Genomic DNA, 16,370 nt, shown 5'->3' with positions numbered 1-16,370 from the left:
GTTTGAGAGTGAGGAAAGAAACAAAATGAGCCCTATGTTATTATTTGTGGCTCACTCTCAGTAAACTAGCTAGCAGGTGTTTTTTACTCAAGGGAACAATTTTGCCCACCTGATAACTCCTCAGATTCAAGGTAATTTTATAGTTGCATTGTGCTATACTAATTTGCAGCTTCTATAGTTTTTTTTGTCATAATGGTTATTCAATCTAAGATGGAGAAATGAAAACAGATGTTGGGAAAACCATTATTTATCATGGCTGTTTTACATTGTATGACTAAATACTGTATTAAAATAATGTCCCCTCTTGCCCTGTCATTTGTGTTTTTGCTTTATTTATAGACTGATATAACGGAATAAGACAGCTTTCTGTCAATAAACAACGTCTTGATTTATTTTCCCTTAGAGTACTCTTTTGCTAACAACTACTGCTCTCACAGACTATCCACATTGGCTCTATGCCCATCCATAGGTCTCTAACCACTCAGACAACCTTCGCTGCTGCTAAAATGATTATTGATTTGATTTATTACTCAATTTTGCTGATGTCCATTGACTATTGATTGCCATTAGTATGTATCTATCCTACTACTGGTCACTATTACTCCTGTTTACATGTATATATTACCATTATTATATTACTGTAAGTATTTATATATTCCTACTACCAGTCACTTTTCAGCTCTGTTTACATGTACAGTACCAGTCAAAAGTTTGGACACACCTACTCATTTAAGGGTTTTTCTTTATTTTTACTATTTTCTATATTGTAGAATAATAGTGAAGACATCAAAATTATGAAATAACACATGGAATCATGTAGTAAGCAAAAAAGTGTTCTTCAAATAGGCACCCTTTGCCTTGATGACAGCTTTGCACACTCTTGGCATTCTCTCAACCAGCTTCACCTGGAATGCTTTTCCAACAGTCTTGAAGGAATTCCCACATATGCTGAGCACTTGTTGGCTGCTTTTCCTTCACTCTGCCGTCCGACTCCCAAACCATCTCAGTTGGGTTGAGGTCAGGGGATTGTGGAGGCCAGGTCATCTGATGCAGCACTCCAACACTCTCCTTCTTGGTAAGATAGCCCTTACACAGCCTGGAGGTGTGTTGGGTCATTGTCTTGTTGAAAAACAAATGATAGTCCCACTAAGCACAAACCAGATGGGATGGCGTATCGCTGCAGAATGCTGTGGTAGCCATGCTGGTTAAGTGTGCCTTGAATTCTAAATAAATCACAGACAGCGTCACCAGCAACGCACCCCCACACCATAACACCTCCTCCTTCATGCTTCACGGTGGGAACTACACATGCGGAGATGATCTGTTCACCCATACCACGTCTCACAAATACACAGCGGTTTGAACCAAAAATCTCCAATTTGGACTCCAGACCAAAGGACAAATTTCCACCGGTCTAATGTCCATTGCTCGTGTTTCTTGGCCCAATGGTGTCCTTTAGTAGTGCTTTCTTTGCAGCAATTCCACCATGAAGGCCTGACTCACACAGTCCCCTCTGAACAGTTGATGTGTCTGTGACTTGAACTCTGTGAAGCATTTATTTGGGCTGCAATTTCTGAGGCTGGTAACTCTAAGAACTTATCCTCTGCAGCAGAGGTAACTCTGGGTCTTCCATTCCTGTGGTGGTCCTCATGAGAGCCAGTTTCATCATAGCGCTTGATGGTTTTTGCGACTGCAATTGAAGAAACTTTCAAAGTTCTTGAAATGTTCCGGATTGACTGACCTTCATGTCTTAAAGTAATGATGGACTGTCGTTTCTCTTTGCTGATTTGACCTGTTCTTGACATAATATGGACTTGGTTTTTTACCAAATAGGGCTATCTTCTGTATACCCCCCCTACCTTGTCACAACACAACTGATTGGCTCAAACGCATTAAGAAGGAAAGAAATTCCACACATTAACTTTTAAGAAGGCACACCTGTTAATTGAAATGCATTCCAGGGGACTACCTCATGAAGCTGGTTGAGAGAATGCCAAGAGTGTGCAAAGCTGTCATCAAGGCAAAGGGTGGCTATTTGAAGAATCTCAAATATTAAATATATTTTGATTTGTTTAACACTTTTTTGGTTACTACATGATTCCATATGTGTTATTTCATAGTTTCGATGTCTTCACTATTATTCTACAATGTAAAAAATAGTAAAAACCCTTGAATGAGTAGGTGTGTCCAAACTTTTGACTGGTAGTGTATATCCTACTACCAGCCAAACGGCACCTAAAGGACTCTCAGACCATGAGAAACAAGATTGTCAAGCGTCACATCTGGAGGAAACCTGGCACCATCCGTACAGTGAAGCATGGTGGTGGCAGCATCATACTGTGGGGATGTTTTTCAGTGGCAGGGACTGGGAGACTAGTCAGGATCGAGGGAAAGATGAACGGAGCAAAGTACAGAGAGATCCTTGATGAAAACCTGCTCCAGAGCACTCAGGACCTCAGACTGGGACAAAGGTTCACCTTACAACAGGACAACAACCCTACAGCCAAGACAACGCAGGAGTGGCTTCGGGACAAGTCTCTGAATGTCCTTGAGTGGCCCAGCCAGAGCCTGGACTTGAACCCGATGGAACATCTCTGGAGAGCAGTGGCGACCTGTCATTCAGGGCAGACTTCAGTGAGTTCAAGACACCTGGGAACTCTGAAAAAAACGAGCTCTGACTGGGAAAATACGTTTTGAACGGTCATCCAACTCGTAATTCCAAGTCGGGAACTCGAGCCTCTTTCTAGAGTTCCGACCTGAAGATCACTGACGTCATTATTTGACCTTGTTTTTTTTCAGAGTTCCCAGTGTCTTGAAAGCACCATAAATCCAGAGAATGCCAGACTTTGATGACAACATTTTCCCACAAGGACCGCCACGCCACCTTCCTGTTCAAGTGAGCACAACACAACAAGGTGAGTCCAAAAATGTATTGTATGCTGCTGCATAAATGATGTAATATGCCAGGGAGATATGTATACTGCACCTAATAAAGTAATACTAAGTGTATGTTGTGTAGTAAGCTGTTAGTAGGCCATGTGTTCAATACTAATGTATCTCAGAGAGCAAATGTTGTGGCGAGCCTCCATGAAATGAGCAGCCACAGGGTTTCTCTGGTCAAGAATCCTGATATTACTCCTGTGTTCTGCTATCCTTGTTTTCAGAGGCCGTTTCGTTGGTCCTACATAGCCTAGCATAGACCACAAATACACGTGATCAGGTATATCAAATGTTTTTGTGGAACACGTAATGATGCCCTTAATCTTAATGGCCTTGCCCATGATAGGGTGATTGAACATTGTGCATTTGTTCGTAAAGTTACACTGGGTTCATCGGCCACATCTGTAATTACCGTCCGGCACATTTTCTAGGAAGGTGCTACGTGGCACCGGTGGAAGATCAGACTTCACCACCATTTGACTGATGTTGGGGGCACGTCTGAAGACCACCCGCGGGGGTTCTTTAAATGTATTTTTTCAGTTGTCGATCAGTGCTCAAGATGTGCCAGTGTTTTTTAATGATATGGTCGAACTGTTTGCCAAGTGGGGAGTACTGAAGGAAGCATTGAACGCGTTGGTCAGGAGGGCGGGTGGTTTGGGTGTGAGGCTGTCATCCTGTGTCATATTTTTATAACAATCCCTTGCGTCATGCAACCATTCCTCTGGGTAACCTCGCTGTCTGAAACGCGCATCCAGACTGTCGGCTTGTTTGTCATAGTCACTCTGTGTACTACACATCCATTGAATAAGGTACTTGTACTCGTGTTTCTTTAACTTACATCGTAGTTATGTTTTTTTTTAAATATTGTTTTATTCTATTATCTATATTATTATTATTATTATTATTATCACTGCATTATTGGGAAAGCGCTCTCAAGGTCAGAACTATTTTACACCTGTTGTATCCTATATGCACGTGGCGAATAACCACGATTCAACCACTTCCTATCAGCTCTCACGAACATACCAAGAAATGACAAGGAGTCCCACCTACCTCACTTCACAGAATCGAAACTCTTGTCTTTCTGGCAGAAATTAAAGACAGACTTGTTCCAGTCAGTCGGTATCAGTTTGTTCTCAGATATGGCAGTGTCTGGTATATCGGTCAGGATGGCCCACTTCAGCTGTCCACTCTGCCAGGAGGTGCTCAGGACTCCAGCTGCTATTCCATGTGGACACACTTTCTGCATTCTCTGCATCCAGGACTTCTGGGACAATGAAGAAATGCATGATCTTTTCTGCAGCTGCCCTGAATGCCAATATACCTTTCACCCAAGGCCTAACCTGATCAAGAACATTGCTCTGGCTGAAATGGTGGAAGCTATGGAGAAGTCCAGGTGTAGAAATAATGTGGGTGCTGTAGGTACACACAGACCTGCTGCAGCCTGCCAGGAGGCAGAGCCATCGCCCAGTCAGACTCAGGAAAAGGCCAGACCCATGAAGAGTCCCCGAACCACTACAGTCCCAGAGGCACTGAAGAGCAGAATATGTCCTATACATGACAGACTACTGGAGGTTTACTGCTGTGATGATGATCAATGCATCTGCTTTCTGTGCGCCCTGGTTGAGCACAAAGAACACACCACTTTGTTAGTGAACGAGGGATGGCGCAGGAAACAGGTACTGACCTATAAACTTAAATCTGTTGCTTCAAGTATCCCAAGGGTTATGTGTATAATGCACATTTGATCACTTATTGATTCAAGTCAAATAAGTAAGTAAATAACACTTAATTCCCTTGTGCATTCCAGGATTTATGAGATCATTATTGGTTTGACCTTGTAAATATTGAATCTGTAGATACATTTTCCCTCCACAGGAACAGCTCCAGGACATTAAGAAGCAATCCAAGGAGAGGATCAAAAAGAGTGAAAAGGAGCAGAAGGACCTGACAGAGATCATCAATAGGATTAAGGTGGGTAGACCGTAAGTCAGAGAAGAAAGTGATAATTATTTACAATGTTCTCAGGACTAAACCAACAAATGTGTTAAAAACAACTTTATATGGCCTATATCTTTCAAAATGTCCTGGAATTAAAAACAAACATAAATCGCTAAGTCTGCCCCTGACTGTATATGTAACAGGAAAGTGGTAGGGCTGCTGAAGAGCACTGCGAGGGCGTCCTCGCTGGGCTGATTGACTCCCTCCAGAGGCACTACACCACAGTCAGAGAGCTGATCAGGGCCCAGGAGACAGCTGTAATGGCTCAGGCTGAGAGCTCCCTGTGCAACCTGGAGACATACATGGCTGACCTGAAGAAGAAGGACACTGAGCTGGCGGAGCTCTCTCAGACAGATGATGATATCCACTTCCTCCAGGTATGGTTAGTTGCATCACAGGCTGTACCAACTGGGCACACACCGGTTGAATCAACGTTTCCACTTCATTTCAATGAAATTACGTTAAACCAATGTGGAATTGACGTCACCACGTCATTTCAACATGGATCTTGGGTGATATTTGATTGAGACATTAATCAATGAGATTTCAACCTTTATTCACCCACTCAAAAAGACAGCTAGAAGTTTGTTGAATTACCAATGTGTTATCACTATGCTTTCAACCATCTAAAAGCACAACCAAATTCCAATGGAAAAACTATTTCTGATTTTTGATTTAGTTGCCATCTAAATGTGTTATCACTGTGCTTTCAACCATTTAAAAGCACAACAAAATTCAAATGGGATACAATGTCAGATATTTTGTATTTATACAACAACTTAATGTGTCATCACTGTGCTTAATCTAATAACACAACCAAATGAACTGGATTGCAGTTGAGATTGCATTAAAAGTACATAGTTCAAGTGACCAATGGTGTTCGAGATTCTGCACAGATTATTCTAGCAATTATTATTATTATAGCAATCTCCACAGACCTGCAACCTTTCCATGCTATCTTGAACATGCATGCTTTCTATGATTACATAAGAAGATTTGTATAGTTACAGTACCGTAACCTCAAAATGTGGCCATGGATGTGTTACTCATTTTAAGGTCGAATAAATACTGTTACATTAGTTTTGTAAGATAGCCTTAACTTTAGGCTATTTACTGTATAACAAAAGTCATATTGTGTTTGGTTGACAATGCAACCAAATATCAAAATTTAAAGGATATCTAATGCTTGGATAATTTCATCTGAGCCACTGGCTTAATCCTATTCTTTAACTTTTATTTCTGGTTTAGTTGGAGACGTGAATCCAACATATCATTTGTTAACTTGTCAACAAGTTAATAGGCTATTTCCTGTATTGCAAAAGTGATATTGAATTGTGTTTGGTTGTCAATGCAACCAAATATCAACATTTTGAAGGAGATGTCTTTTGTGCCACTTATTTAGTCTGATTTTAATTCTAGTTTGTCTACAAATTAATAATTTATATATTTATTTTATTGTAACCTTTATTTAGAACAAATTCTTATTTACAATGACGGCCTACCAAAAGGCCTCCTGTGGGGACGGGGGGTAAAAAAGAAAAGAAAAAAAAGGACAAAACACACATCACGACGAGAGACGCCACAACACTACATAAAGCGAGACCTAAGACAACAACATAGCATGGTAGCAACACAACATGGCAGCAGCACAACATGGTAGCAGCACAAAACATGGTACAAACATTATTGGGCAAAGACAACAGCACAAAGGGCAAGAAGGTAGAGACAACAATACATCACGCGAAGCAGCCACAACTGTCAGTAAGAGTGTCCATGATTGAGTCTTTGAATGAAGAGATGGAGATAAAACTGTCAAGTTTTAGTGTTTTTTGCAGCTCGTTCCAGTCGCTAGCTGCAGCGAACTGAAAAGAGGAGCGACCCAGGGATGTGTGTGCTTTGGGGACCTTTAACAGAATATGACTGGCAGTTTGGGTGTTATGTGGAGGATGAGGGCTGCATTAGGTATCTCAGATAGGGGGGAGTGAGGCCTAAGAGGGTTTTTATAAATAAGACCAGTTGGTCTTGCGACGGGTATACAGAGATGACCAGTTCACAGAGGAGTATAGAGTGCAGTGATGTGTCCTATAAGGAGCATTGATGGCAAATCTGATGGCCGAATGGTAATCTATAAATTACGTCTCCGTAATCTAGCATGGGTAGGATGATCATCTGAATCAGGGTTTGTTTGGCAGTTGGGGTGAAAGAGGAGCGATTACGATAGAGGAAACCAAGTCTAGATTTAACCTTAGCCTGCAGCTTTGATATGTGCTGAGAGAAGGACCGTGTACCGTCTAGCCATTCTCCCAAGTACTTGTATGAGGTGACTACCTCAAGCTCTAAACCCTCAGAGGTAGTAATCACACCGGTGGAGAGAGGGGCATTCTTCTTACCAAACCATATGACCTGTCCAACAACAGAAAGCTTGTTGGACACGAAGAAAGCTTTGTTGTAGAGCATTTTAACACAAAATCCAGGGAGGGGCCAGCTGAGTATAAGACTGTATAATCTGCATATAAATGGATGAGAGAGCTTCCTACTGCCTGAGCTATGTTGTTGATGTAAACTGAGAATAGCGTGGGGCCTAGGATCGAGCCTTGGGGTACTCTCTTGGTGACAGGCAGTGGCTGAGACAGCAGATGTTCTGACTTTATACACTGCACTCTTTGAGAGAGGTAGTTAGCCGGCCCACAAGAATGGAATGGTCTACCGTATCAAAAGCTTTGGCCAAGTCAATAAAAATAGCAGCACGACATTGCTTAGACTCAAGGGCAATGGTGACATCATTTAGGACCTTTAAGGTTGCAGTGACACATCCGTAACCTGAGCGGAAACCAGATTGCATACTAGAGAGAATACTATAGACATCAAGAAAGCCAATCAGTTGATTTACACGTTTTTCCAACACTTTTGATATATAGGGCAAAATAGAAATTGGCCTATAACAGTTAGGATCAGCTTGATCTCCCCTTTAAATAAAGGACGCACCGTGGCTGCCTTCCAAGCAATGGGAACCTCCCCAGAGAGGAGAGACAGGTTTAAAATGTCAGAGATAGGCTTGGCGATGATAGAGGCAGCAACCTTAAAGAAGAAAGGATCTAAACCATCTGACCCAGATGGTTTTTGGGGGTCAAGTTTAAGGAGCTCCTTTAGCACCTCAGACTCAGTGACTGCCTGCAGGGAGAAACTTTGTAGCGGGGCAGGGGAATAAGAGGGAGGAGCATCGGGGCTAGTCGTATTAGAAGGACTGGGAGATGAGGAAATGTTGGACGGGCAAGGAGGCAAGGCTGAGTCAAAAAGGAATCCTGACTTAGTGAAGTGGTGATTTAAAGAGCTCAGCCATGTGCTCCTTGTCAGTAACAACCACATCAACATTAAGGGACATAGGCAGCTGTGAGGAGGAGGGTTTATTTTCCAGGTCTTTAACCGTTTTCCAGAACTTCTTGGGGTTAGACCCACAGAGAGAGAACTGCTCCTTAAAGTAACTAACTTTGGCCTTCCGGATAGCCTGAGTGCACTTATTTCTAATTTGCCTGAACGAGAGCCAGTCGGCCGGAGTATGCGTGTGCCGAGTGCGTGTGCCGATATGTTGGATTCACGTCTCCATATCAACCAAGAGTCAAAGTTAAAGAACAGAAATGAATCAAATCAAACTTTATTTACAGTGCATTTAAAGTTTGATTAGATTTAGTCCTATTCTTTAAGTAACATTTTTGGTTGAGATGGAGATGTGAATCCAACATAAATTATTTGTAGATCAACTGGAATAAAAGCAGACTAAGTCAGTGGCACAGATGGAACTATCCAAGCAGAAGACGCATCTCCTTCAAATGTTGATATTTGGTTGCGTTGACAATATCCAGCTTGTCTACAAATTAATAATTGACTAAATCTAATCAAATTTTAAATGCACTTTAAATAAAGTTTGATTTGATTTAGTCCTATTCTTTAACTTAGATTTTTGGTTGAGATGGAGACGTGAATCCAACATATTAATGATTAACTTGAAGATGACATTTGAAATCAACCAAAGCTTGAAACCATAGGCCTATACAGGGGGGGGGGAGTATTTAGTCAGCCACCAATTGTGCAAGTTCTCCCACTTAAAAAGATGAGAGAGGCCTGTAATTTTCATCATAGGTACACGTCAACTATGACAGACAAAATGAGAAAAAAAAATCCAGAAAATCAAATTGTAGGATTTTTAATGAATTTATTTGCAAATTATGGTGGAAAATATGTATTTGGTCAATAACAAAAGTTTCTCAATACTTTGTTATATACCCTTTGTTGGCAATGACACAGGTCAAATGTTTTCTGTAAGTCTTCACAAGGTTTTCACACACTGTTGCTGGTATTTTGGCCCATTCCTCCATGCAGATCTCCTCTAGAGCAGTGATGTTTTGGGGCTGTCGCTGGGCAACACGGACTTTCAACTCCCTCCAAAGATTTTCTATGGGGTTGAGATCTGGAGACTGGCTAGGCCACTCCAGGACCTTGAAATGCTTCTTACGAAGCCACTCCTTCGTTGCCCGGGCGGTGTGTTTGGGATCATTGTCATTCTGAAAGACCCAGCCACGTTTCATCTTCAATGCCCTTGCTGATGGAAGGAGGTTTTCACTCAAAATCTCACGATACATGGCCCCATTCATTCTTTCCTTTACACGGATCAGTCGTCCTGGTCCCTTTGCAGAAAAACAGCCCCAAAGCATGATGTTTCCACCCCCATGCTTCACAGTAGGTATGGTGTTCTTTGGATGCAACTCAGCATTCTTTGTCCTCCAAACACGATGAGTTGAGTTTTTACCAAAAAGTTCTATTTTGGTTTCATCTGACCATATGACATTCTCCCAATCCTCTTCTGGATCATCCAAATGCACTCTAGCAAACTTCAGACGGGCCTGGACATGTACTGGCTTAAGCAGGGGGACACGTCTGGCACTGCAGGATTTAAGTCCCTGGCGGCGTAGTGTGTTACTGATGGTAGGCTTTGTTACTTTGGTCCCAGCTCTCTGCAGGTCATTCACTAGGTCCCCCCGTGTGGTTCTGGGATTTTTGCTCACCGTTCTTGTGATCATTTTGACCCCACGGGGTGAGATCTTGCGTGGAGCCCCAGATCGAGGGAGATTATCAGTGGTCTTGTATGTCTTCCATTTCCTAATAATTGCTCCCACAGTTGATTTCTTCAAACCAAGCTGCTTACCTATTGCAGATTCAGTCTTCCCAGCCTGGTGCAGGTCTACAATTTTGTTTCTGGTGTCCTTTGACAGCTCTTTGGTCTTGGCCATAGTGGAGTTTGGAGTGTGACTGTTGAGGTTGTGGACAGGTGTCTTTTATACTGATAACAAGTTCAAACAGGTGCCATTAATACAGGTAACGAGTGGAGGACAGAGGAGCCTCTTAAAGAAGAAGTTACAGGTCTGTGAGAGCCAGAAATCTTGCTTGTTTGTAGGTGACCAAATACTTATTTTCGACCATAATTTGCAAATAAAAATCCTACAATGTGATTTTCTGGATTTTTTCTCCTCAATTTGTCTGTCATAGTTGACGTGTACCTATGATGAAAATTACAGCCTCTCTCATCTTTTTAAGTGGGAGAACTTGCACAATTGGTGGCTGACTAAATACTTTTTTCCCCCACTGTATATATTGTCTATTTTTAATTGAACCCTGGGTTGAATTGAAACAATAGTTGTTGATGCTATATAGGCCTAAATCAGTCGAGGCTGCTGAGGGGAGGACGGCTCATAATAATAGCTGGAACGGCGCTAATGGAATGGCATCAAACACATAGAAACCATGTGTTTGATACAACTCCACTTATTCCGCTCCAGCCATTACCACAAGCCTGTCCTCCCCAATTAAGGTGCCACCAACCTCCGGTGGCCTAAATAGTATCATTGATGATTTATAAAGTATGGTTATATTTCATTTGCTTTGTTAAACCTACCCTTTGTAATGGCTTTGCTAGCAACAGTGAATATATTTCGTTATTAAGAGATCTCTCAATAATCATTCTTATGGTAGCACATTGGTAGTAGTCAGTGACAAATATCAAAGCTGGGCTTGTTTAAAACCCTGGATGGGAGACCAAATGAATAGCTGTACATACAGTGCATTCGGAAAGTATTCAGACCCCTTGACTTTTTCAACATTTTGTTACGTTACAGCCTTATTCTAAAATTGATGAAATAGTTTTTTCCCTCATAAATCTACACACAATACCCCATAACGACAAAGCAAAAACAGGTTTTTAAAATAATAAAACTGAAATATTACATTTACATAAGTATTCAGACCCTTTACTCAGTACTTTGTTGAAGCACATTTGGCAGTGATTACAGCCTCGAGTCTTATTGGGTATGATGCTACAAGCTTGGCACACCTGTATTTGGGGAGTTTCTCCCATCCTTCTCTTCAGATCATCTCAAGCTCTGTCAGGTTGGATGGGGAGCGTCGCTGCACAAGCTATTTTCAGGTCTCGCCAGAGATGTTCGATCGGGTTCAAGTCCGGGCTCTGGCTAGGCCACTCAAGGACATTCAGAATCCTGTCCCGAAGCCACTCCTGTGTTGTCTTGGCTGTGTGCTTAGGGTCGTTGTCCTGTTGGAAGGTGAACCTTTGCCCCAGTCTGAGTTCTGAGTTGAGTTGCCCCCTGTATATATAGCCTCCCTACTGTCACTTTATTTTACTTCTGCTCTTTTTTTCTCAACACTTTTTTTGTTGTTGTTTTATTCTTACTTTTTTTGTTTAAAATAAATGCACTGTTGGTTAAGGGCTGTAAGTAAGCATTTCACTGTAATGTCTGCACCTGTTGTATTCGGCGCATGTGACCAATAAAATTTGATTTGATTTGAGTTCCTGAGCGCTCTGGAGCAGGTTTTCATCAAGGATCTCTCTGTACTTTTCTCCGTTCATCTTCCCTCAATTCTGACTAGTCTCTCAGTCACCACCGCTGAAAAACACCCCCACAGCATGATGCTGCCACCACCATGCTTCACCGTAGGGATGGTGCCAGGTTTCCTCCAGACGTGACGCTTGGCATCCAGGCCAAAGAGTTCAATCTTGGTTTCATCAGACCAGAGAATCTTGTTTCTCATGGTGTGAGAGTAATTTAGGTGCCTTTTGGCAAACTCCAAGCGGGCTGTCATGTGCCTTTTACTGAGGAGTGGCTTCTGTCTGGCCACTCTACCATAAAGGCCTGATTGGTGGAGTGTTGCAGAGATGGTTGTGCTTCTGGAAGGTTCTCCCATCTCCACAGAGGAACTCTGGAGATCTGTCAGAGTGACTATCGGGTTCTTGGTCACCTCACTGACCAAGGCCCTTCTCTCCTGATTGCTCAGTTTGGCCGGGCGGCCAGCGCTAGGAAGAGTCTTAGTAGTTCCAAACGTCTTCCATTTAAGAATGATGGAGGCCACGGTGTCCTTGGGGACCTTCAATGCTACAGAAATTGTTTTGGTACCCTTCCCCAGATCTGTGCCTCGACACAATCCTGTCTCGGAGCTCTACGGACAATTCCTTTGACCTCATGGCTTGATTTTTGCTCTGACATCCGCTGTCAACTGTGGGACCTTATATAGACAGGTGTGTGCCTTTCCAAATCATGTCCAATCAATTGAATTTATCACAGGTGGACTCCAATCAAGTTGTAGAAACATCTCAAGGATGATCAATGGAAACAGGATGCACCGGAGCGCAAATTCGAATCTCACAGCAAAGGGTCTGAATACTTATGTAAATAAGGTATTTCTGTTTTTATTTGCCGGGGCGGCAGGTAGCTTAGTGGTTAAGAGCGTTGTGCCAGTAACCGAAAGGTCGCTGGTTCTAATCCCCGAGCCGACTAGGTGAAAAATCTGTCGATGTGCCCTTGAGCAAGGCACTTAACCCTAATTGCTCCTGTAAGTCGCTCTGGAAAAGAGCGTCTGCTAAATGACTCAAATGTAAATGTATTTGTAATAAATGTGCAAAAATGTCTAAACCTGTTTTCACTTTGTCATTTTGGGGTATTGTGTGTAGATGAGGGTGTTTTTAAATTTTTTAAAATAAATTTTAGAGTAAGGCTGTAACGTAACAAAATGTGGAAAAAGGGAAGGGGTCTGAATACTTTCCAAATCCACTGTATATCAACTCTCCAGTAGGACGTGCTGTCCAGCCTATAGTTTTTTCTGAATGTGGATCTGACTTTGTTTCAAAGTACAAATTCAACATATCTTATACAAGGTTTGTCTATGTTGAAAATTGCTTACAAACATTTAAAATCCAATGTATTTTCCATGTACATTCCACATCACAATAAGTTGACAAATTACGTTGAAATAACGTTTATTCAACCAGTTTGTGCCCAGTGGGGTAGGGTCTGGTTCTGAAGGTTTGCAACTGTGTGCATGATGACATGGTGAATTTTCACGATTAATAACTCTTTCATTTTCATGTCTCTCTATCTCCCTCTCTCTTGTTACCAAAGAGTTGGCCCTCACTTTCTACCCTCCCAGAGCCCCATGACTTGTCCAGTGTCTCGACGGATCCACACCTCCCCTTTGAGGCCATAAGAACTGCCGTCTCAGAGTTTGGGGATCGGCTGGAGGCGTTCTGTGAGGAGGAAATCAATACAGTGTCTCAAACTGGTCAGTTGAAGAGAGGAATGCGGCAGGCAGACAGGCAGACAGGCAGACAGGCAGACAGGCAGACAGACAGACAGACGGGCAGACAGACGGGCAGACAGACGGGCAGACAATACATTTGTAAAGGATTTTATGATCTGTCTCAACAGTGGCTGGTAATGGAGGTTCCCAGTCTCCAGTCAGACCTGAGCAGCTTCCAGGTGAGTTATCCTTCTTTTTGTGTCAGTCACAGTTTACTTGACCTTAAGTAATGAGAGTTAGTAATTAACTACAACCTTAACCACAACTGAGCATGATTAATTACGCCTGTTCTGCCTTTCTCCTGACCTACACAGTTATCTGCAGTGCACAGACCCTAGAGCCTACGACCAGACCAGAGTTTCTACAGTGTAAGACCTAAGTCCTTTAGTCACACACACAGACATGCAACCCAACTAAAATTCCCTCAACCTGTACAACAACAACTGTAAAGAAACATAATAATAATAAAGATATTTTTGTTTTAAATGGGGCTGAACCAACCTCATGAGAATGCTGTTTGAACATGATCATGAACATAATTTTACGATCCTCTTTGATTCTTCAGATGCCTGTGAGCTCACTCTTGACCCCAACACTGCCCACAATGACCTGTCCCTCTCAACGGATGGCAGAATGGTGAGGTGGGATCCTAAAAAGCAGAAGGTGCCAGTCCAACCTCACCCTGAGAGGTTTACAAAACGTCACCAGGTGATGTGCAGGGAGGGGCTTGAGGCTGAGCGCTGCTACTGGGAGGTGGAGATGGTTGGGAACAAGGCTGAGATTGCCCTGGCCTACTGGGGCATAAACAGAAAATCACGCTCTAAGACATCTGCTTTCGGGGGCAGCGACCAATCCTGGAGCCTCGACTGTTCCAAAGGCTATTCTGTGTCCCACAACAATAAAGGTATTCTACTCAGTGCAACCCCCAGCCAGCACAAAATAGGGGTTTACCTGAAATTCAAGGAGGGCACCATAGCGTTTTATGAAGTCTCAGATAGGATGAAGTTCCTCTACAGAACCCAGAAATGCACGTTCACTGAACCCCTCTACCCAGGTTTTTGTCTTGGGGACGAGAGTCCCATCATACTATGTAATCTGAGGCATAAGAGATTCTAACCATGAGATAGAGAATAAAACACCCAGGAAGAGTAGGCTGTGGGTATAAGTTTAAAAATAAAGCTATGTATTTGGAAAGTATTCAGACCCCTTCACGTTTTCCACATTTTGTTAAGTTACAGCCTTATTCTAAAATTGATTTAATTAATTTTTTTCCTCATCAATATACACACAATACCCCATAATGACAAAGCCAAAACAGGTTTTTACACATTTTTGCAAATGTATCTAAAAAAAACAACATAAGTATTCAGACCCTTTGCTATGAGACTCGAAATTGAGCTCAGGTGCATCCTGTTTCCATTGATCATCCTTGAGATGTTTCAACAACTTGATTGGAGTCCACCTGTGGTAAATTCAATTGATTGGCCATGATTTGGAAAGGCACACACCTGTCTATATAAGGTCCCACAGTTGACAGTGCAAGTCAAAGCAAAAACCAAGCCATGAGGTCGAAGGAATTGTCCGTAGAGCTCCGAGGCAGAATTGTGTCGAGGCACAGATCTGGGGAAGGGTACCAATAAATGTCTGCAGCATTGAAGGTCCCCAAGAACACAGTGGCCTCCATCATTCTTAAATGGAAGAAGTTTGGAACCACCAAGACTCTTCCTAGAGCTGGCCGCCCGGCCAAACTGAGCAATCGGGGGAGAAGGGCCTTGGTCAGTGAGGTGACCAAGAACCTGATGGTCACTCTGACAGAGTTCCAGAGTTCCTCTGTGGAGATGGGAGAACCTTCCAGAAGGATAACCATCTCTGGAGCACTCCACCAATCAGGCCTTTATGGTAGAGTGGCTGGACGGAAGCCACTCCTCAGTAAAAGGCACATGACAGCCCGCTTGGAGTTTGCCAAAAGGCACCTAAATGACTCTCACACCATAACAAACAAGATTATCTGGTCTGATGAAACCAAGATTGAACTCTTTGGCCTGAATGCCAGCGACACGTCTGGCGGAAACCAGGCACCGCTCATCACCTGGCCAATACCATCCCTACGGTGAAGCAGGGTGGTGGCAGCATCATGCTGTGGGGATGTTTTTCAGCGGCAGGGACTGGGAGACTAGTCAGGATTGAGGGAAAGATGAACAGAGCAAAGTACAGAGAGATCCTTGATGAAAATCTTCTCCAGAGCACTCAGGACCTCAGACTGGGGCGAAGGTTCACCTTCCAACAGAACAACGACCCTAAGCACACAGCCAAGACAATGCTGGAGTGGCTTCGGGACAAGTCTCTGAATGTCCTTGAGTGGCCCAGCCAGAGCCCGGACTTGAACCCAATCAAACCTCTCTGGAGAGTCCTGAAAATAGCTGTGCAGTGACGCTCCCCATCCAACCTGACAGAGCTTGAGAGTATCTGCAGAGAAGAATGGGAGAAACTCCCCAAATAAAGGTGTGCCAAGCTTGTAGCGTCATACCCAAGAAGACTCAAGGCTGTAATCGCTGCCAAAGGTGCTTCAACAAGGTACTGAGTAAAGGGTCTGAATACTTATGTAAATGTGTTATTTCAGTTGTTTTGTTTTATACGTTTGCAAAAAAATCTACAACCCTGTTTTTGCTTTGTCAATATTGAGTATTGTGTGTAGATTGAGGAAAAAAAACAATTTAATAAATTTTAGAATAAGGCTGTAACGTAACAAAATATGGAAAAAGTGAAGGGGTCTGAATACTTTCCGACTGCAC

General features: G+C 42.8%; 1 protein-coding gene across 1 annotated transcript; it reads left to right on the top strand.

Moving 5' to 3' along the window:
- The first annotated feature begins 3,890 nt into the window (after positions 1-3,890).
- Positions 3,891-14,810, top strand: LOC121578537 (tripartite motif-containing protein 16-like protein). Its single transcript, XM_041892904.2, has 7 exons — positions 3,891-4,619; positions 4,819-4,914; positions 5,085-5,318; positions 13,401-13,560; positions 13,707-13,757; positions 13,893-13,946; positions 14,144-14,810. The coding sequence occupies exons 1-7, from the start codon at positions 4,083-4,085 to the stop codon at positions 14,692-14,694; spliced, it is 1,683 nt and encodes a 560-aa protein (XP_041748838.1). The 5' UTR covers positions 3,891-4,082; the 3' UTR covers positions 14,695-14,810.
- Positions 14,811-16,370: the final 1,560 nt, after the last annotated feature.

Source organism: Coregonus clupeaformis, chromosome 12, assembly GCF_020615455.1.
Source record: "Coregonus clupeaformis isolate EN_2021a chromosome 12, ASM2061545v1, whole genome shotgun sequence".
Taxonomy (NCBI): Eukaryota; Metazoa; Chordata; class Actinopteri; order Salmoniformes; family Salmonidae; genus Coregonus; species Coregonus clupeaformis.
Note: the sequence above shows the minus strand (reverse complement) of the source record. Positions and strands in the feature narration are given on the sequence as shown.

Coding starts and splice junctions, on each gene's coding strand:
- LOC121578537 (XM_041892904.2), top strand. CDS start 4,083: ATGGCAGTGTCTGGTATATCGGTCAGGATGGCCCACTTCAGCTGTCCA. Junction 5,319..13,400: donor ATGATATCCACTTCCTCCAG/GTATGGTTAGTT, acceptor TTGTTACCAAAG/AGTTGGCCCTCACTTTCTAC. Junction 13,561..13,706: donor CAATACAGTGTCTCAAACTG/GTCAGTTGAAGA, acceptor CTGTCTCAACAG/TGGCTGGTAATGGAGGTTCC.